The sequence below is a fragment of the Sitodiplosis mosellana genome, unplaced genomic scaffold (assembly GCF_009176505.1).
Source record: "Sitodiplosis mosellana isolate CC-2019 unplaced genomic scaffold, AAFC_SMos_1.0 Smas_scaffold_2, whole genome shotgun sequence".
NCBI lineage: Eukaryota > Metazoa > Arthropoda > Insecta > Diptera > Cecidomyiidae > Sitodiplosis > Sitodiplosis mosellana.
Window position 1 is genome coordinate 2,419,403 of NW_022595245.1, and position 22,505 is coordinate 2,441,907.

Below are 22,505 nucleotides of genomic sequence, written 5' to 3' on the forward strand. Positions count from 1 at the left end.
GCAAAAACCGGCCAAAAACGCTGGAAGCGCGCAAACGAATGCCAAAAGTTACCTTAACAACAACCAAAAGGAAGAGCGTTGCCAATGGAATGGGCAAACCAAGTTCAGTGCGTAGCGTAACGTGTTTGTATCCTGGACATAGTCCAATCACCGGCAGCACACGATGCCCGATAAATTTTCCGCCTTCTTCATAGGCCGTTATTCGGATGCTCGCCAATTCGGGTAGCACCACTTTTTTGAAGACAAACGGCTCATCATCGAAAATCGGATTGAGCGCATTATCGCGAACGCATCGCGTACGAAACTTTTTGCGCACTGTATCCGCTGGCAAGCCAAACATATCGACCTCAACAAAAACGCCAACTTTTTTATCGCTCAAAAATTGACCCGACAACACCGTAATCGATACGGTACCAGCAATTATACCATCGACCTATAGTCGCAAAATGTGTGCGCACAAAATTCAATTCATCAAAATTATCATCCAAATATGTTGTTGATAATTCAATTGACAATCGAAGATTGAATTTAAATTTTTCAACTGAATCTAATTAAATAGTTGAACTTACCGTGCTTTCGGCAAATGGATCTAATCGTCGGTCTTTTCGTCGCATAAACTCCGGTTTCAACAGATAACCAGCCCGTTGATTGTATTCAAAAATGCCCAAATTCAATTGCATCGCCAAATCCAATGTTTGATAATTCAAAGCCACCAACTGGCAACCAGCATTCCAAAATAACTGTGCCGGCCACAACACATAAAACACGATGATAATTATGGTGGAACAGGAGAGAAAGGGAGAGAGAGAGAGAATGGGAAGAGAAAACAATTTATTGCGTTAGTTGTGTGTAGAAAATGTTGGTTATATCTCGGCGCCATTGTGTGTGATTCAGTGCAATTTCACACACTATGCGCTATTATATACACTCAATTATTTATTCGGTTTCGGTTTTGGGTTGTCTCGGTGAGTGGAAAATGTAGTGCGTTGTAATTTGCGCACGTTTTGTTGGTTTTCAGGCAATGAATGCGAATTTGCCCGTACAGCATGCACTCATTCGTACTGCTATGCATTGCGAAATCGAAATAGTTCAGTAGAAACACGATTGTGCAATTACGCGTATTCTACATCCGTTGCAACGGTAATGATATCCTTCACTCCAATCGACTCAACTGTTGTTGCTATTGTCGACATCATCATCGCCGTCGTCGTCATCGTCGTCGTCGTTGAACAACCGAAAGCGTTTTTCATTTGATGATTTCGTCATTCAGTGATATGGAGAAACTGGATGCCAATGAAAGCAACTATGTGGGTTGAATTCCACTGTGAAATTTCCACAATCATAAAAATCGCATTTGGAACGATCGTCAGCAGAGGTGGACCCAGAGAAAAAGAATCAAAAACTGTGTAGTGGTTGGGCGAAAAATACACCTTTTTCTATATCATTTGCATCGCATTGCATCGACACGGTACAATTAACATTCAGAACGATGCCACAATCATCAACACCGTTCCTGCTCCAGCTCTTTAGACCACCTGCATCCATCAACAACAGCATACAGCTCGACACAACGTCGAACACAAACCATGAAATTATTTACGTGTGCAACGAACTAAACGAAATTCCCATATCTCAATATAAAATCGGATAAATCTCGCCCGCTTCTTGTCGATGTGCGTACGTGCGCGTTGCGCTCATTCACACAATTGACACCGTTGTGTACATGATGAAATTGCACATCCATCCAAAAATGTACAAGAATTGTTCTGTTTGCGTGCTGAGAACATTTCGATGCCATTTTCAGGCACGTTGCAATCGAATCGGTGGGATGAGAGAACGAGTAAAATAAAAACGCGCCATTGAGTCGTGATTCACATTGAGAATCCTTAGAAATGTGAGCAATAATTTTAATTATGATTGAGTGAAGCAATTTAATTGATGCATTCAATTTGCGTCACACATTTTAAATATATAAAATCCAGCACCATTCTTGGTGGCATATACATCAACCCGTAGTTTTAACCGAAACAAGCTTCAACTTCACGCGGATTTCTCATCAACTTCAGTAAAAATAACTTGCCGAAGCAAAAACTTACCTGTGGGTTAAAATTTGAGCTGTCAAAGCGGGTACCAGCTGGATAGACACGTGATAATTGATGCTTATTGTAATTGACAAATTCAATGGGCCGTTCTTTGAGCAAAGTCGTTGCCTGTTTTTCGTCAAATGACGACATCTCATAGTTGCGATTTTTTTCTGCCGAACCAAAAAAAAAGAACAAAGTTTTCGATTCGATTAGTGATGGAAAAAAAATTGGGTTATATTTTCATGTTTTTAACTTTAAATATGCAATTTTAGCATGGAGAATATATAACATTATAGAGGAGAAAATATTCAATTTCAGCATTAAAAATGTGGATTTTATTCCAGAGTAAGAGGGGAAAAAATCGGTTTCCATGTTTTTTTTTTGCAAACAAGTTTGTTTTTTCTTCCGACTCGTATTCAAAAGTTCTGATGTTTTCGCTGACGTCAATTTGACAAATATTAATGTTTTCAACATGATAACACTGGGTACAACGATGGATGTAATAAATGCAAAAACTTACTTTCGGAAACTTCAAAACTGGTGAAATGAACGGGTTGCACATAGTTGACGAGTGCTGAAATTTCAGCGCCAGCTTCGCTTTCTTTCTGATGATTGACCTTTTCGGGTGGTAGTGTGCCAGCGGTTGGAATATTTGTAGCTCCGGTTTGTGTTGATTCATCGTCGCTGGAAGTATCCGAGTCCGATGAACCAGTACTCTCCTTCGAACTCTGACGTACATTCTGCAAGTAAAACGAGCGAACCAAATTGAATCCGTTAAATTGGATATACACACAGTAATAATAAGAATGTAGAAATGTAAGCAGCTTAGGTTGCTTGAATCGATCGAGTAATTTGTTTGTAACAAAGACGCAAAGTTAACGAGAAACAAAATTTGCTTGTGGTAATGCGAATGGTGGCATAATTGAATCTTTGGCATTGTGACAATTCTCGGCACAGAACGAACGAACGAACGAGAGACGAAGAAGAAGAAGAAAACAAACTCTGCCACGTTCAAAATGTCTTTTGCTAAATGGAAGCAGTATTGAATGTGGTTGATTGTTACCATTGCTAACATTTAAATATCAAGCGCTTCGGCAGCACAAGCACCATTAGCAGCGAATTCACTTTAAAACTTATTTAGATTTCATTCAAAAACTTGAAATTTCTTGCTCAAAGTTTTTCGCATGCTCGTGTTGTGTTTTATCGATGTAAGAATGCGAGAAAGTGGGAGAGGCGCGTATCTTAGATTAAACTTTTCCACACAACAGTTGCTTGTGCCGTATATATGTGTATGTACGTATTTTTTCACCTCTATCACATCGTTTGCAAAAACCACAACTTCCATGTATTGTGGCATTGCAAAATTGCCACTTTTACACATGTTCGTACAACATTTTCTTATGTACGCTTCAATGGCCCAATTCTCGCTTTCGCCAATGCTCTGGAACATAGATAACGAATACTCATCACCACCATCACCAACACCGACTCACATCCTTCGAGAAACTTATGACAGTAGTTTTGTGTGAAAAAGCTACACACTTTAACTTTTTCCCAACAACAACGACAAAAAAGTCTCCCAAATTAAGGCGAGATAACAGAAACGTCGGTGTTTCGACTGTTGTTGGTACTTCTTCTCTATATTTCGATTGTTTTCAATGCTTCTTTTCCTTCTGCCATTGGAAATGCACTGCATGCCAAATGTAACTACTACAGCCACAAACACACACGCCTGTATCTGACGTCCGCATATTTGGTGGTGTTTTGTGGAAAAATTGAATTTTTTCCTCTCTTTCTTTCCGCAATTTTTTTTCGTTCACATATTTTTGCGGTTACCATCTCATTGCCAATTACACGCTATGACGCATGGAAAGTGTGTTTGCACGAGTTTGCCACTCGGTGTGCTTTAATATTCTATATCTGTATTTGGAATGAATTAAGAATTCACGTCATTACATTACCAGTGGCGGGATTCTAAACAACGTCCAAAAATATTCGCAAATTTGTATGTGAAATGTGAAAATGTTCACACGAAAATTAAAATCGATTTTATTGTTTAAATCGCATTTGTGATGTTCGAAACAACGAATTCGATTGTTTTCTATGTGATTGTCAATGTTTGACAATGTGAGCGAGACGTAAGTGCATACACGATCGTAATCATTGCACTACGCGCTACACTGGTGGTCAATGTTTGGACGAACTTTAGTTTGCAAATAATGTTATTGTTATTGTAGTGCTATCCCTATGATTTTCACGAAACTCTTTGATGAAATATTTTATTTTTGGAATGATCATTTCGCAAAACTTGTTTCTAGCAGAGTTTCTGCTAGATATGTTCGATGAAACGAGTGAGAACATGCTGAAATTAATCGTTCGACAATATTTATTGAAAAATACCATCCCAACTAAGAGTTGATGCAGCCAATGATAGAAATTAAATTCAAAAAGAGAAACAATAGAATTCACTTGCAGTGAAGATTCATTTAAATTACGATTTTTAAAATCTACATAAATTTAATTCAAACATTGAACAAATGAAAATATCATTGTTTCAAAATAGCACGGTACACTGGACTGATTCACGTAAAAATGTGATCATCTGTATATTTTGTGAAAATCTTTTCTTAACTAAAGTGTTCGTTTTTTCTTAAAGAATTATGGCTTGATTGACTTGAAATTGATATGATGTTTCTTTTTTAATCGTCCATACGTATCACATTCTCCAGAAGAATTGTTTCGTTTTGCTTTGCTTTGCTTGCACTGGTTTTGTGAGATTTTGACTTGCCCGCGACTTCAGAATGATTAATCCATAGAATTGTCATTGCTTGGACACGCTTTGTTGTTTGAAACGACTAGTAAACACCGCAACAATGTTTGACAGTTCTGTCAAACAGCACACAGCAAGTGAATGTTTGACACACTTCGCTCGCGTCAAATAATGCGATGCGATGTAAAAACATCGATTGCGCTTGACATTTGCTTGATTTGAATCCAAAAAACATGTTTGCGCGTATGATTCAAATTCAATTATTATTCCTTATTCGTTGAGTAGAAGTGATTTTCGTATTATTATTTCGAAAATTGTTGTGTGAAAATTGAACGATGTCACACAAAATATATCGAAAATCGAATTGGTTTCCTTTGACTTTGATTTGGAATTTTCACAATTCACGAAATTTTGAATGAATCTATTGTTTCGTGAAGTGTAAAGTCACATTGTGATTTTGCTGAAAATCACTATCGAAGATAAAACAATGGAATTTATTCAAAAAATTTTTTACATTTCATATAAAAATGTGTGATTATTTTTGGACGTTGTTTAGAATCCCGCCACAGGCACTCCGTTAAAATAAAAATTACGGCGAAAAAATCTTACATGACAACAACTCTGTCTCTTGATTAACATTATTCCATGACGAAACATTGGAAGCATGCTGTGTGGCTTGTGTTATATTTGAAATTGATTTGCATATCATTCGAGGAGGCAGTGATATTTTCGAACGCTCGGATGATTTGATTGGTTTCTTGTAATGAGAAGAATTGTTTCAGTCGTTTCCAACTCCAAATTTAGTAGCGAATTTTCCAAATATTCATTTTTCTTCGAAGAATGATGAAATATTCAGGAGAAACATGAATATTTCGAACGATTAAAAATGTTCGCATTTTAGACAGGGCTGTATATGCTAGATAAATACGAATATATTTTGCCGCATTCTAAAATTATAAATGATGCGGTTAAAAATGCTAAGCTTTTGTCATCGAGTGACACAATCCAAATGTACAAAAATAGCAATATTCACTCCAAAAATATGTTTATATGAAAATGCGCACGAATTGGGGAAAAAAGTGGCTTCAAATCGATCAATATATAATATCCAAATTTGAAACATCAAACGGATAACGTGCACGTTTATTTTTTCGTCGGCCTGTGTGTTTGCCAACCACAAATCAGCCTTGCTGATTGAGAGATGAGAATCAATTGGCAATCGAATCGAAATCGAGCGGTATTTTCAAGAGATGCCAATGTTGTACGTCGTTTCGACTATTTGCGTAAATCGTTTATCAATTGGTCGGATTGGTACAACAAGACATATGTTCAATCACAGCGAAAGACTCGAATGGGGTGAAGTTTTGCTAGTCGTTGCATCACCACCACCGTCACATCGCATTTAACGGGTTCTGCTCTTTTTTCTCTGATTACACTTCGCATCGGGTTACACTTTGTGGTTTCACTTGATTCGAATTCATCGAGGAACCAGAGTCATTGCATACGGTAATAAAGACGATTCGAAGAATGTGGATTCGGTTCTGAACTGCTTGTTTGCGTGTGTATGTCTCGTGCTAGCAATTCCTCTGGCAAAGCGGATTTTGGTGATTGTATCAACGAGATTTTGAGGTCGACAGCCACAACATGAATATCATGTGAGTGTGTACTTTTAGCACAAACTGAAACCCAAGCACCCATATGCATGTGCTCACAACAGAGAGAATTCCAATTTTCGATGGTGCGATGACATAGAAATTGGAAATTCGATTCCTTTTCATTTTAGTCGTAAACAATCGTAGTTATTCATTCTCCAGATAGAAAAAATCAGACAGGGACTTTGGCAAACAATGCGAATGTGTCTGTACTGCAGACACTGTGTGCTGTGTAGCTACTCACCGACCGAGTCGAATAACAAGGCAAATCGGCTTATTTCGAACAAATTAATTCATTTTAAGTCATCCCTCTGCAAAAGAATGATGACAATGGTTTTTCGAACCTCTGAAAATGGGAGACGCTTTCGATTCATTTCAATTTCAAAAGTCAATTGAAACCCAAACGACCATTTCAATCACATAATAAATGGATTCAGAAAGAGACATACAAACATAAAAAGGTGGCTGATCGATACCGAAAAAAAGAGGTAAAATTGAAACAAATCACACAGACGACATCCATTGAAATCCATTTTCGGCCATTTCAACCGAACGAAAACTTTTTATCGAGATGGAATTTTCCTCACACTGTCTCCCATTGTATCGAACGTATTATATCAAATAATCGAATCTGTGCAAAATCTTTACCTGAAGCATTGGTGCATGATGGATTGCATCGCCGTTACCAGTTGGTACATTGGTCGACTCCTCGTCAATAGTTGCCGGTATTGTTGATTGCTGCTGTGTGTTGTTGGAATTTCCTATTTGGCGAAACCGAAAATAAACGAGAAAACGAAGAAAATTCAAAATAAATGTCTTGGCCATTTATCACACACAAACACAAGGCACAAAAATGTGAATGGATGTTGTCAATCGATTTTATTTTTCTTATTGTTCGTTTCGTTCGTCTTCGTACCTGTAGTTGAATTGTTGAGATTATTTTGCGCTGATTTTTTATGATGGTGATGATGATGATGGTGATGGTGTTTCTTTTTATTTTTGATGATAATTTTTCGTTTCAACAACGACGGTGGTGGGAGTTCAACATTTGGCTCTAATGGATGAGATTCTAGTGGCTTATCTAATAACATTTCTCCAAATATATCACGACAATAATTTGCTATTTTGGCCTGTTGAAGAGAGAAAGAGAACAACAATGAATAAACTCGCATTTATCTTCAAATCATCGAATGTACTACTCAATGGAAGCATTTCAAAAGTCATTTATCATTTGATTTGGTGTTAAGCCGCGGTGTTACTTACTTGTTGCCGAGGATTACAATGATTTTCAAAACTTAATATCACAGGTAACTCAGAAGTTTTAAATGCGCTTTCGGCAATTGCCTCGAGCACATCTTTAGCAAAAATATCAGGAACAAAAGTGTAACCATGCACAATGACCGGCTCCTCAGTTCGGCTGTTCCAAAAATCCAATTCGACACATCTGTGTGTCGGCAATGACGAAAGTTGTGAAGAATGGGGGAGGGGAGGAAGGAGAGAGATGAAAATTGAATATATCAGCATTAATATTAACAGCTGTCTATAATCGGTAATAAATGTGTTTGTTGCGGCCAAATTATTGGCAATAATGTTTTTGGCTGCTACTTTGGTCCAATCTCGTAAATTATATTTTATCGACTCGATGTCTTTGCATCTTTCTCAATCGTTGAACACGAGGCGATAGCCACATACATCTGAACAGTATCGCAATTGCAATCATAAAGCGCACAACAGGCAACGACAACGTCGACAAAAATGTCTTCGGTCGTTGGTCTCGAATAATTCTTCGGGTCTTACCTGCATCCAGCTAACAAGCACTGTCTATAAATTTCCACCGAGCTTTTTCCAGTCAATTGATGGCCAGTCAAATAGGTATTATGCGAAGAATTGATGAAATAATGAGATAATGGCTGCTCCATATCGTCACACAAATCTAATTTACTTGGTGCCATAACTGGGTTATCATCTGACATTAAGTATCTATAACGAACCGGACCGACCATCACCCAGACACGCAGACAGATTTTTACATAATTTTTTTTACATCGTCAGACAAATGAGCGATCGATGGCGATGTTTTGTATTTTTTTTTCCATCAGCACAGCACAGCAGAGCACAGCATAAAAAATGGAATTTTAAATTATGGTCGCGATAATTTTTTGTTACATCGTTGTCGGCGCGCAATTCAATTTGATTGATTTGAGGGTTGGACAAAAGGAACGTGAGCGATAAAAGAAAAAGCGAAGAAAAAAATGAAGGAGAGCGAAAGAGAGAGAGAAAAAACGACGAAAAATCACAAATCATGTAAAATGTGTCAGCAAAGTTGTACGTTGCTATCAACGCCACACTATTATTAATGGCTTAATTCATGCAATCAATTTGAACAATAAATCTTCATGCAAGCTCTCTTGCTGTTAGAGAGTGCTTTTTTCGTTACATTTTCATTTAATTTTCCCATTTTACCGTCTGGTCGAAAAAGACGCGACGTATAATATAATAATATCGAATGACATGCAACTTTAATTGAATCAAATGAATAAATAACAAATAAGTGAGTCACTCAAAGTGTCCTTTTGAAATGAGACACACATACACACATACACTCACTCACACACTCAATTGGATTATATTATACACATTTGAAAATGAAAATGTATCGAAGCACTCTCGTGGGATACGACAGCAATTAGACTCTGTGTGTGCTTGTGAATTGGGCCTTACCTTAGGAATCCGTCTAAACTCAATTGACCTTTTTGCACATTGAATTTATTGGGCTCGTATTGGGCGATGAGCTCTTTGGCTCGTGCTGGATTTGCATATGGATAGAGAATCTCATTTAGTCTAGGATCACGTTGCGTCTTATTCAGAAAGTCTACGAGTTGTGGCGTTGACATTGTACATCGTTTCGATGATGAACCCACCCTGTATATGTGTCGTTCCCAAACAAACACATTCGAATGAATGGAATAAATCGAATGAAAAGAAAGAAGAAAAAAAAAACAGAAAATTGGTTGAATTCCAAGTCCATAAGTGTAAATACAATTTGCTTTTGCTTTGTTGCCGTTGGCGGCCAACTTACAGTTCTTCGAAAATTTTCTCCACTTCGGATCTTTGGGTGAGATTCTTGTACAGATTGTAAAAGTCCTCAAATTGGAATTTATTCTGTGGAAGTGAATCATTTTTGCCCGACGGAAAACCGGATACATCCAACGCTTTTTCCACACGCCGTTTATCGTCTTTATTGGATGCAAACTGCTTAATAATACTGCAAATGGAAGTGAACGGAGAATTTATTGAGTATTGATTAAAAAAGTGCTCTTTTTGAAATGGCAACTTAATCGAATTTATTTATTGGTAATTTGCCACAAAAACTACCACTGAATCAATTTTCGCTCCATAGATTTTCAATTGCAACGCATGCAATTGGTTTCTTAGAAATGCACACATTCTCTGTACTGTGTATCAGAATCGATGTCCCTAGATATCAATCTTTTAAATGTGATTGCTATTTATTGCAATGATGAATTTCTCGTTCGCAAAGTGTGCTTTTAAACTGAATGCAGTCACTTAATGCGTATATACTATGATAAATGTTCGTATATATATTCGTATACTGTATATGTATATATTTTTTATGTCTTTGTCGCTGTTTAAATGCATTCACTTCGCTTTTATGGCATTGCTATGATGTGAAACTATGGCATACATATCAAATTTTATTACATTTAATATGAGATGAGCTTTTTATTGAGTTTTGGTCGTTGCAACAAGAAGCAAAATTTACATGGAATCTTTTACTCTCTCTCTCTCTCTCTCTCTCTTTCTCTCTCTTTCATCTTTCTCTATGTCGCTCGACAATTTTTCGTTTGACATGATTTCATACAAGCAGCAGCATCATTATCATCATCACAACCATATTACCTACTTTTCTCTGTCAGTAGCTCTGGGTAGTTTGTTGTGTTTGCTTTTTTATTCACTTTCTCATCTGAATAATAATGAAAACGTTCAGCGCTTTTCCGGTAGTTTTGCTTTTATGATAGTTGTGTGAATGTTATCTTTTCTCGTCGGGTAATTTTCTTCATATGGTTTGTGAAATGTGGTGGCTGTGTTCTGTTATGTTATGCGATGTATGTGGAAATCCACGTATTGTTTGGCATGTGAAGACGGCGGAGAGAGAAAGAGTGAGGGAGCGAGTGATAGAAATAAAGAGCATATTTTAGCTGCATCGTCGTTTGGTCGACACATCAGCCACCTTCCATATCTCCGTTAATGTGCTTTTATTGGGTTTTCCATGTTTTATTCTATTTATATTACTTACTAATAGGATAAAATGAAAGCGAGCACATCCACTAACATAGTGTTTCTGGTGCTTTTTCACCCTCGGCACTTTTTACTCGATCTTCTCTCTCTCTCTCTCTCTTTTTCGTTCGCTTTTTGCGTCTCTTGCTCGATTCACGTTTAGCTTCCCTTTTCCACATCGAGCCAAAGCCGTACCAAACGATAAAAATGTATAGTGTATCGACGAGTTGCTGCCGGACCATCACACATCTTCTCTCTATTTATATATACGACGACTTGATTTGCTATAGAATAGCGAAACAATATTGACAATAGCATGACTATCCCATCCGGTATGGAAGGATAATAGTGAGCTTGGGTCTTGTCTCTTGTCATAATCATAAACACTCGATGTAGTTTCTCATTTTCACCGAAACGAAACCATTCACAGTTCCATAAAAGTAAGCTAATAATGAATCATTAACACCGAAAATGCATAGCAAAAAATACTGAAGCGTACAGCAATTGGTGAAGTTATGAATAAAAACAGGCAAATGACAGCTGAAACGAAAGGCAAAAGCAAACATTATTTCTGTGCGGAAAGCAAAAACTCTGCAGCATCCTTCGCACCGAGCAAGAAATTTATCTCTTTTGCCGTCAATACGAAAACGTATTCATTGAATAAAACAATCCGCTGTTAATTCCATGGAACATTATTTTGATTACCAGCCATCTCCATCAAAACTAATGGCTGGATTTATTCAGTTTTTTTTCCTTTTTCGCTGCTTTTTTCTCATTCTCTCTCTCGTTTTTTTCATTCGCTTCTGTGTTCGCTTATTGTAACTGCCATTAAAATTTCGACATGTCTCTCGCTCTTATTTTGCATGCGATTTTCAGAAACACGGAATAAATGATTGAAGCTTCTTATTTTTTACACAAAACATTGTGTAAAAGTTGGTGTGCTGTTATTTTGTGTAGTAGAAGAGACAGTGGTGAAAAGCGGACTTGTCGTGTGTTTTATGTGCATTCTAAATCTAGGTTAATTCCATCCAATCCACCATAATTCCATCAATACTTGTGTCATTGCCATCAAACGGAACATAAATATGGCGCGATGCAGTTTTTGTACGCTTCGCTTTCGCTCACATTTTGTCGCTTTGTCTATGAATCGAGAAAATGAATATTCTGAGACAAAAAACGCCATCTATTGAATGTCGTAATTAAAGATGGAACGTAGCTACGTTCCTAGGAATTAGTAAAATTAGCGCCAAGAATGAATGCTTTTGTCCTGCGTACATGAAAAGACATCACCACATTGTCTCTGTGCTTCACTTCCTTGCGAAAAACATGGATAAATTATTCGTGCCAAGTTTGAATGGAATTCGGTTTTGTTTTTCAAAAAACGAAACTTGCTCGCGATTCAGTGTCAGATGTCAGTCCTATGATTTGCCGGCTATTTTTTGAAACTCTTGGATAAACGGAAAAATTCTGCACAAAAGACACGTATTTGAACATCACTGGCACATGTCAATGTTTCGTTAGTGAGAGGGAAAAAAAGAGAACATTTCTGGGTCTTTCTCCTTTTTCATTCGCTTCACAAAGATTATCAAACGGTTTTTGTTCATTCAACTTATATTTAAAATATATACATATGTGTGGTACGTACAAAGGCAACCTAGGGACACACAAAGCGAGATATGAAAAATGAATCGTGTCGTGAAAGATATTACATGGCAGTTGAAATTTCGTTTTATTTCATTCTCTCTCTCTTTTCTTCTGTACGTGCGGCGCACCGTCAATGCATTGACAGAGACGGAGAAGGCAGGGGAGAGCAAAGTCTTGAGTTGTTTCCGAGGTAATTTCATAAATCATTTTATTTTGTTTTGTTCAAGATGTTTTTTTCTTCTTCTTCTTTCTTATAAGAAACCTAGGCAACGTGAGCTAAAGCTATTAAAATGTGAATATGCGCGGCACCTGAGCGCCAAACGATTACTATTCAAGATAAAAATGTCTTCTGTTCGGATTTCGTGTGTGTTCGTATGGCAGCGGTTTCTTTTCTTCTCTCTGACACGTTTCCGTTTAATTCTTGCATACATAAACAGAATCATAGAAGGAGGAGGAGGAGGAGGAGGAGTGGCAGGAGGGATGTGTATTCAAATGGCTATTTTTGGTTTTCTATCGGAAGTTTGACCCAAATCGAAGAGATGGATGCCATGAGATTTCAAAATAATCTTTTTGCTCGGCCGAAAACAAGAAAGAACACAACAACAACTACACAAAATTTGGTATGCTGAGTAGACAATTTATTTCGGCCACGTAGCCGAGGCGAAAGAAAGAGAGAGAGAGAGAGAGAAAAGAAGTTGCTAAATGAATCTGTCATATAGCAAATACGATGGAAATCTGCATTATGAAACTGTTTCCGATCGATTGACGAAGATATACATACACACCGACCGAACGGTCCATTTACGCGCGCACAAACATACGGTGCCCGCTCAGGCATTTCCGTATGCGAATCCAATCCGTATCGTCTAATTTAATTTGGTTCATATTTGGCTTGATGCTTATGCAATCATCTAATGTGAAAAGCATCCACTTGGGCTCTCGCCTCGCTGGTAATGGCACGAAAGTGAGCGCGTACTCATGCTAGGTGCATGAAAAGAAGAGAAAAAAAAGCGCACACATGATGGAAATAAATTGCAAGTCGCACAGCAACGAGGGCTTGAACTAGCTTGGATACACGAGATTCATCTTGACGACGACGAGGACTACGACGATGACGATGATTTGGTTTGTGTGTATGTGTGTTTATATTAAGTGATTTACGTGTATTTATTTTTATTTTGATCAGCGTTAACGGTGACATTAATGAGCCACCAATGTGTATTCGGTGCGGGCGCGCGCGCGCGCGTCAAACGCCGAGAGTCGAACATCGTAAACCAAATGGCAATGGACAAAAGAGAAATAAACATTTATCCAAGTTTATTATCTTTTATTGATGATGGTAATGGTATAATGCACGACAGCAACGCATCCAACGCTGTGAAGGTTGGCGCAGCGTGCGATTTCACTATTAAAAGACCATTTCGGATTGGATCGGCGATGATTTTTTTTTCTTTTTGCGCGTTTCTTCTCTGATTTTCATCGTCTTCGTCGTCCGGTTTTTCCCCTTTTCAAGAAAGAAAAAAACATCAGTCTAGCAGGAATCGGTTACAACATGTACAGTAAATACCGAGCCAAGGGTTCTTATTCCCTATAATTTTATGAGTCATGCGAAACGTGTTTCTGTGCTATTGAAATAGAATCACGTCGAAATGACCTCATGATTTCGACGACTTCTCATGATTTCATTTGCCGTTATTTGATTTTTTTTCGCTTTTCATTGCGCTGAAGACAAATTCCTGACATGCGAAAGGAACGACGAAGTAAACGCGGCTTGTCCTTCGTGTTATTCCAAGTAAACAAGGACAGACAATTGGTTGCTATAAAAGAAAATTATACTGAAAATGCTGTGCCCAGTTAGATACAGATAATTTAATTTATTGTGTTTCATTTGGTGAGCCAATAAAAAATTGGTTACACAAATTAACGACGCACTGATTACGTCAATCGAATGAGTGAGAGCGATAAAAATCACTAACTTATCTACAGAAAAACCAAACCCAAGTAAAAACTATTCAATGCATTTGATTTACCGTGCTATCGATTTGTTTTGGCGAAACCTAGTGCCAAAATATGTTAAACATAGATATGAAAAATTGGGAAAACCATGATCAATTACTGCCACCGCTGCCACTGACATGGGAAGATTAATTTTAGCATTGCACAAACTAGCTAGTGGTAGTGTGTTTGGTCTGCTGAGGACACCGAAAATCAATCGTAATTTCAAATATTCAACAACATTTAATCGGAAAATGAAGCCAGAGTGGCATGTGGATTGTGGATTCTCTCGACATAATTGCGGTTCAGTTAATTTTAGGATAAATGATGAAACCGAATTTCGTGGAATTGGCACAATGAAACTGAAAATAGCTCAGTTTGGCAATAAATAAACAAAAACCAGAAGAAAAGCTTGCGATCCAGTTTTTTTTCCGTCGTACATGTGTTGCTGCTGTTGCCATTGCGGTTTTGTGTCTAATTCATGTCACTCTTTCCATTTTATGAGGGTAAAAACGGCGAGCGAATGAACGAATTCTCGGTTCAAGTCAATTTGTCAACGAGCTAAAAGTCGTTAAATGCCATATGACGTGATCAAAAGTAATTAAAATCAAAATCAGTCACTTCACTCGCCCACTCAAGTGACATCAGAATACGAACCAAACCAAAACCGAACCGAACCGAACGGATGTACGTCATCACGAAACAACACACATATATTTTCCAATTCTATGAATTGCCGACATAATTGCTGCCACGAAAATAAAAATTGCTCGGTGGAATCGTAATGATTATTGAAAGATAATTATTATGTATTCATTATGAGAACAAAAATAGAATCGCGTTCGTTCGCCATTCGTCTTCACCTCTCTTTCTCCTTCTCTCTCCCTCACTCACTCTCTCTCTCTCTAACTCACTCTCTCCCATCCATTAAACTTGGAATAATTGGAGCGCGCACAAATGAATATTAAACTATAAGACAATACATCCATAATCATTATTCTGGACTGGATTTTATATTGGATTGGCATTTATTGTTAATGAATGTTGTCAACGGCATTAATTAAAATACATAATTCATGCTGAAACGTATTAGTCACTGAGAGCGTGTAATCACTCGCTCTTTTGCCGAATTCAATTTTAATTCGATTCAATTTGATTCGATTTGAACGAGTATTCGATGCAATTTTGTCCAAAGTTTTGATGCGACCGAAAACAGAGCGCGAACGAAAGGAAATCAGAGCAATTTTCCAGCTAAACCAATCAATTCGATGCATTTAGAATTTGAATTTGCCGCATTTCGATTTAATTTTAAATTGATCCATGAAATTTTCTTCAATATCCAGGCATTTCCATTAAATTACCATTTTTAAAAGCTTTTTCTTTTCAATTTGTTGATTTTCGTTCAGATCTGAACAATTTCGTATGTTAAATCAATATCTGCACAATTTTGTTTAAAGACGAGTTTTGAATTTTTCACTTAAATCGAAAAACGAACGAAAAAAAACACTTGTGCCACTTACTTTTTCACAGTAATTTTGCCCACTTTATCCACTTGCAGACAGAGTCGGGTGTGAGCTTTCATGAGAAAATTTGTCGCCGATCCATTTAGCTGCGATAGACTATACGCCAATTTCATAAGTTCCTCAGTCCAATGCTGCAACGAGAGAAAGAAAAACGAGCAAAATTTTATTAAAACAAAAATTCCAACAACATTTTGAATTTATCGATTTGATTTCCCTTCGGTTGGCAAAATGTTCGTGTATATTTCCAAAAAAAAAAACGAAAATCATTCAGCTCATTTCGAATTCACATTGTGAATGGAAACGGTGTTCTCTTTTTTTTCGTCGTTCATTACGAATTTATTGACACTTTATAAATAATGGAATGGATTTTTGATTGAACGATAAAATAATTATATATTTCGTCAAACAATTTCGCTTCAAAATATGATAAATGACAGAGGACACGTCAAATGATTTATGGAATATAAATTGATTAAAATTTAATATCGAAGATGATTACACAAAATTCCATTGCAGTGTCAAAGGGGGAATTGAATCCATTCAACACATTGTGAGCAGCGAATGAGCGGGAGAGAGTGGAAGAGAGAAACGGATTGCCAAGTATTTAATAAATAATATTTATCAGCTAATGTGTCAAAATTGCAAACTCATCGTATATATCAAACAGTTTGCAAAACTATAATTTCAAATGCCTGTCGCCCAAAGGATTGACGGCAAAATCAATTTTCTCTGCCATTTCTATGTATGATGATCATCGCAGCGCATCACAGAGCACCGTTTATTAGCAATTAAATGAACATTTTATGCTTTAATTATATGCAGCTTAATTAGTTTAATCTATTTTCCATTTTCCATATTTTGTACAGCTTAATTTGACCCGACAACTTGGAACGAAAAAGCTAATGGAAAAGGTCATTAGCCAATTGAAGCATTTCTCTAGCATATGCAAATGAGCCAGAACGAATTTTCATACTTGAAATCATGATAATATAACGAGTTTCGTCTCTCTTTTTTTGTCTTCTTCTTGCGATTATGAAATTCACATCGTCATTTATTTTTTCGTTTCTATGTTATTGCAATTTGCCGCCTATCTCACGATTATCACATAATTTGTCTCGTTCATTATTTATTTCGCATGGTATGATTGTCGATGTCGATAGTTTTTACGCTCACACTTTGACTAATAACACAAACAATGGCAGAGCGTGAATGGAAGAATATATTATGCTTCGAGCTGTTCCAAAACCAGCCCCTGAAAGCATTTTCACAAGTTTTTTTTCTGCTACTTTTGTTGCTATGTACAAAGAGCCAAAACGAAAACACAGTCAAGTGCTATTAGTTTCCGGCTACTGATACAGCTGACGCGCTTTTGTAAAATGTTAACAGACCATAGCATGCAAATGTGTGTTACGGATGGTTGTTACAAAGGGAAGAGGAATGAGAGACACAGAGAGAAAGAGAGAGAAGGAGGAAGAGAGAGAAGGAGGAAGAGAAGAAAAAAAAACAGTGAATGGGCCAAGAATTACTGTGCTTAATAGCCATTACATGCTTGTACACGTGTTGTGTGTTGGCGTGTGCAAACGGTTACTTTCTGCTTTGAACATTGTTCTCTGTACATACATATCCATCCATCGCAGTTTCAATCGCCGCAGATTCAAAGGATCGATTAGATGAATGGCCAAAAGCACACAACTTGTTTTTCGTTGTCGTTGCCGTTGTTGTTGTTGTTGTTGTCGAATGCGTATCAGGTTGTTTGTATATCGTCGTATCTGGTCATTGCGGAAATTTCCCATTTATCCACCACTTACAAAAATATACAAACACACAAGCGCATGATACATCTGGCCAAACAATTCATGTTCTCGCAACGCATGTTCGAGCAACTCGAAAATTACCATCACTTTATGGTTCACTTTTTGGTTATAGCAGCACTATAGCAAAAGTGGTGTGTGTGCTCCTTCTGCTGTTGTTGATGGTCACTGCATGAAACTTATATTCGAACAGCCTTGCTTTTAGTTGTTCGTCGCGCGTCTCTCGGTAACAAGCTCTCGGTGTTGGTTTTTCATTTGTTTGCAACAATGTGAAAGTGTCAAGCACATTCAATGGTGCACTTTGTGTGCACCAGCTGGCCCATTCATTTGCATCAAAGGCGAAAATCATCGATAGCCATGGAGCTAGAGAAAAAAAAATGCTTTTATGCTTATGTACTCAATGGCCACACGCTCACTGTGCCCCATCTTCAGCATTAAGTGGATAATTTTAGATACGTTCAAAGAATGGACGATTGTTCTTACGTTGAGCAATGGACGAACGTCACTGCCATTTGAAGTACACACACAATAATAAAGCGATAATTCATTAACTCAGAAGCAAGCAAAGAGCCACTTCAAGGCAGACGTGTGCAAGGGGGGGTATTCCAGTTTTACCCCCCCTCTAGGATTCCAAAATGTGGACCCCCTCAGCGATGTGGAAAAATTTACACTAGATATAATCGATTTTCAAAAGTGAGGACCTTTTTTTTTTTTTTTTAGTCCTCACTTTTTTCGGAGACTGGTTTTACACTAGATAGAATCGATTTCCAAACCCCCTCCTGGCAAAATCATTTTACCCCCCCCTTGAATTTTTGACCTTGCACACGTCTGCTTCAAGGGACAAATACAAAGTATACTCGCGTCAGTGAATGTTATTTTAGCAACGGTTCATTCGATGTTGGTTAGCGTGCTTCAATTGGATTGGTCATTTTGATGATGGCAACAGAAGAAAATCCGTAGAAAATGGAAATAACGCAAAAAACGACGTCGAATCAAAAATGGATTGCGCTGAATTATTAAAAGGACTCCAGACAAAATAGAAACGGAAACTCGGGTATCGGGTACTCCTTAGACAAAGAGAAAAAAAATGTCTGTTCTACCTCATTGTTTATGCTTCGTTGAACCCGCGAAAGTACTTGAAATCAATAACTCGATCTCTCGGTTTTTATTTCACAAGGAACGACGGAAAAATCGCGTCTTTTTTTCCTAAATTTTCAAAACCTTTTATTTACTCGCCAGCTGCTGATTGTTCCGTTCTGAAGGATTGCACCAACCCACGCGTCTCCTCAATTTGACTTGCGCGCCATTTCTTTCAACAATTTTTTTTCCACATTTTTACTATGGATTATTAAATATAAAAGCGACTGTGAACCCTGTCCGTAAATCGTCGCGTTCGCGAGTTCCACGCCCGTATTTTTCATCGAATAGAGGTTTTCCATGTGTTGCACACATAAATTTCGTCTATTTATGGGTGGCATTCAGCATTCTAATGTTTCCATGATTTATCGCCGAGATTCGAGTATTCGGCTAATTCGCTGACATATTCATTTATGACAAACCGAATCAGTTGTTGGGTGCGTATGGAAACAAGAGAGAATTTCGAAAATCTATAACCGTTGGCTGTATTAAGTTACAGTAGCATTCTACGTTCTTGATTTTATTTCGGTATCTCTCGTTTTCTCGTTATCAGTTCTTCATTCAACCAAAATCAAGAATCGGTCGTTCAAAATCGGTCGTTGCAGCCCAAAATAGACACAAAAACAAACGGAAGATAAATTAGCTTTTTCTGTGGATCATATCATTGAAAATAACGAAAACTTTGTTGGTCGAGTAGAAAAAAAAGGAGTCAGCGGGACTAAAAAATTTCCGAATGAAAAAAGAATGAATGAAATCTCGAAAAGGACGGAAACAAGTGATCAAACCGTTCACAATAACGATACGACCCCGACACAAAAGTTGCTATTATGTTTCGTCAAGAAGAAACAAATCATAATAAAGGCAACGCATTGCTTTTCTTCCTCTCCTTTTCTCTCGCTCTACTTTGTTTGTGTGTGTGTGTCGCACAGATAAATATCTCGGAGAAGTCGATGCATATTAATGCCTACGCAAGAAAAAGCACAAATGCGATGTTGAGTAGAATTGCTAGGTTATCTTTAAAAACAAAAGGTTGCCAGATAACAAAAGAAGAAATCGGCCCAAATTGCTAGTATATTTCATAAAAAAAACGAGGAGTCAACAAGGACCAAGATCATTTTGTCGTTTTTTTTTGCTGAAATTATTTTCCCCAAAGCATATGCAGAGAACGAAATAAAAAAAAATAAAAAAAACAACAACGTAGATTCCAATGAATTCGAAATGGGTTTGCATAAATATTTGCATAGCAAAATCGATTAGAGTGGTAGCCGATAGAGCATGAAGGGGATGAACAGAGAAGGAGGCAGAGAAAGAAAGAGAGAAATAGTGAATGGGACAGAGACTGAATGAGACAGATGCATTGGGAATGATTTTATTGAAATGTCTCAATCGAAATCGAAATGTCATTATTATGAAACAAAACAACCGTCCGCACACAACAAAATGGCAGAACCGAAGTGTGTCACAATTTATGGCTATAGCATGTGTCCGGATGTCATTTGTGTGTGTGTGTATTTTATGCAATCTCAAGCATAACGTACAAATCATTTTATGTTCACTAGATTTACATCTGTCAATTTGTGCAACCATTTCTTGCACCGTATTTTATGGAAAACAACGAGGAAAAAAACGATTTCATGAAAGAAAGAAAAAGCGTGGACGAGCGATCAAGCCAGGAATAGAGAGAGGTAGAGAGGGCGAAAAAACACTCACACATTTTGAGTTATATCCAGTTGACGACAATTTGCCGAATGGATTTGAAAAAGCGTCGCGTATCCATGTGCGATTTGTTTACAATTTTGAATGTCATCCATCTCGTGCGAATGCTGTTGTGCTATTCGAAATGCATGTGACAATGCATTAAACATGCAGAAACAAACAATTTTAAGAGCAAAAAAAAAGTACTGAAACCATCCCACCAACACGACGTTGCCATCGAAACGGAAATAATGGGAAAACGCATTTGGAGCATGACGTGCTTGTAAATTGATTGCTGTATGCACTCTGCTATTGCACACTGCAAACTAAACATGTCCAAACAAATAAATCGAATGGGATGCTGCAAAACATCCATTTCGGCACGGGCTGCTGGGGATATGCATCAAAATCGATCAATCATCTCGTGTGCCATCGAATACAAAGGAGTGACAACAACATTGCGGATGCTAGCACACTCACGCAAATGACAACAACAAACAAGGCAGATGACGTAGAACAGTTGTAAAGCTGTAACAGTTGTTGTTTGCATTACTCTTCAATTTAAGCGCGATAACTTTGATATTTTGATGACTTTTAGTCATTGACTGTCCACTTAATAAACTCTGTATCTCTCCCTCTCTCTCTCGCTCGCTTTTCCTATCACATCGAACCCAAGTCTCGTTTGCAGTAGCAATGGGTTTTGCATCACTTTACCGTTTTATTAGTAATAAAAATGTAAAAGTAACAACCACATTATTGTAAGCATGCGGTTTATTGCATATAATAATCGCTCCCCGGCTACAATCTACTACGGCACTCGTCCCATTTTAGGACACTCAGCATTTAATTTAATTCGCGATCCGGTGCCCGTTCACTGTCTCTTTGGCTCGTTTACTGTATGTCTTTTTATTTGGCATTCAAGCGAATATGGATTAAGTATTTTGTGGTGGTTTTGGTGGCTTCCTTTTCGAATTGCTCTCAATGCAGTTGCACCATTTCAGTATTATGGATAAACATTCGCTGTCGGATGCATGAACATAAACACATCTAGAATAAAAAAATATTCGGTATATGCTACTTTTAACGTATTGCAAACGGGTCGCACATAAAGCAATAGCACCCTTACTTTTTTTTCGGTCGGTCGGTTGACGCTTTCGTTAATCCATACAAAACCATGCCGCCTCAAAATGAGCAAAAATGTTGTGAATCTTCGAATTGCCTCATAATTCTTTTTTATTGCATATAATTCAATGATGTGCGAATGGAAAATACAGTGAGTGTGTGTGTGCTCGATTTTAATGGCTCTCTCTCACTTGGTTCAATATCTGAATTTATTCATTTCCCCCACAAATGCCACCGCACCATAGAAAATTGAATGAGAACTATGAAAATAAATAAAAACCGAATCAAAGGGAATTTGTGCAGTGTTTGTTTTTATTAGGACACACCAAATGAAATCAGTGTGAAAAATTATTATACGGTGGCGCTAAAGAAGTTTGGCACGAATTTCTATGGCGCACACATGTTTTCGGTTGCCTAGAAACATTGACACTGATTCTTTTACTTTTAATCTCATTGAATGGGGAAAAATTGTCGAAAGAAATAAAGCGTCGAGGAATGTGAGAAAGGACCGATGTGAGGCATGGCTGTACATTGATATCGTTGCGTTACAAGTCAGTAAGTCATGTCAATCCATATTGCTCCGGGCACGCAAACATTTTTCTATTAATTATTTTGATAACGAAAAGCTAAAATATCTCGAACACACATACGTGAATTTCTATATCGAACGGCCATTCTCAGCCCATCGTAGAAATAACAATGAAAGGCTAAACAAAAAATAATAATGGAAATAACATCAAATAAATTTGATCTAAGTTAGGATACAAAACGGG

The 22,505-nt window shown here is 37.5% G+C and overlaps 1 protein-coding gene across 4 annotated transcripts in view; it reads right to left on the reverse strand.

Moving 5' to 3' along the window:
* LOC129565436 (1-phosphatidylinositol 4,5-bisphosphate phosphodiesterase classes I and II) overlaps positions 1–22,505 on the reverse strand; it is a 124,135-nt gene that overhangs the window by 3,694 nt on the left and 97,936 nt on the right. For 2 of the 4 annotated variants that reach the window (XM_055440360.1, XM_055440361.1), the window contains exons 5-15: positions 15,965–16,098; positions 9,586–9,771; positions 9,228–9,428; positions 8,304–8,486; positions 7,770–7,950; positions 7,423–7,636; positions 7,155–7,267; positions 2,605–2,824; positions 2,097–2,254; positions 570–740; positions 53–433 (exon numbers count right to left, since the gene is read on the reverse strand). In XM_055440360.1, the coding sequence (XP_055296335.1) occupies positions 53–433; positions 570–740; positions 2,097–2,254; positions 2,605–2,824; positions 7,155–7,267; positions 7,423–7,636; positions 7,770–7,950; positions 8,304–8,486; positions 9,228–9,428; positions 9,586–9,771; positions 15,965–16,098 (2,142 nt within the window). The remainder of the gene's footprint in view (positions 1–52; positions 434–569; positions 741–2,096; positions 2,255–2,604; positions 2,825–7,154; positions 7,268–7,422; positions 7,637–7,769; positions 7,951–8,303; positions 8,487–9,227; positions 9,429–9,585; positions 9,772–15,964; positions 16,099–22,505) is intronic. The other 2 variants (XM_055440362.1, XM_055440363.1) reach the window with 1 other exon arrangement.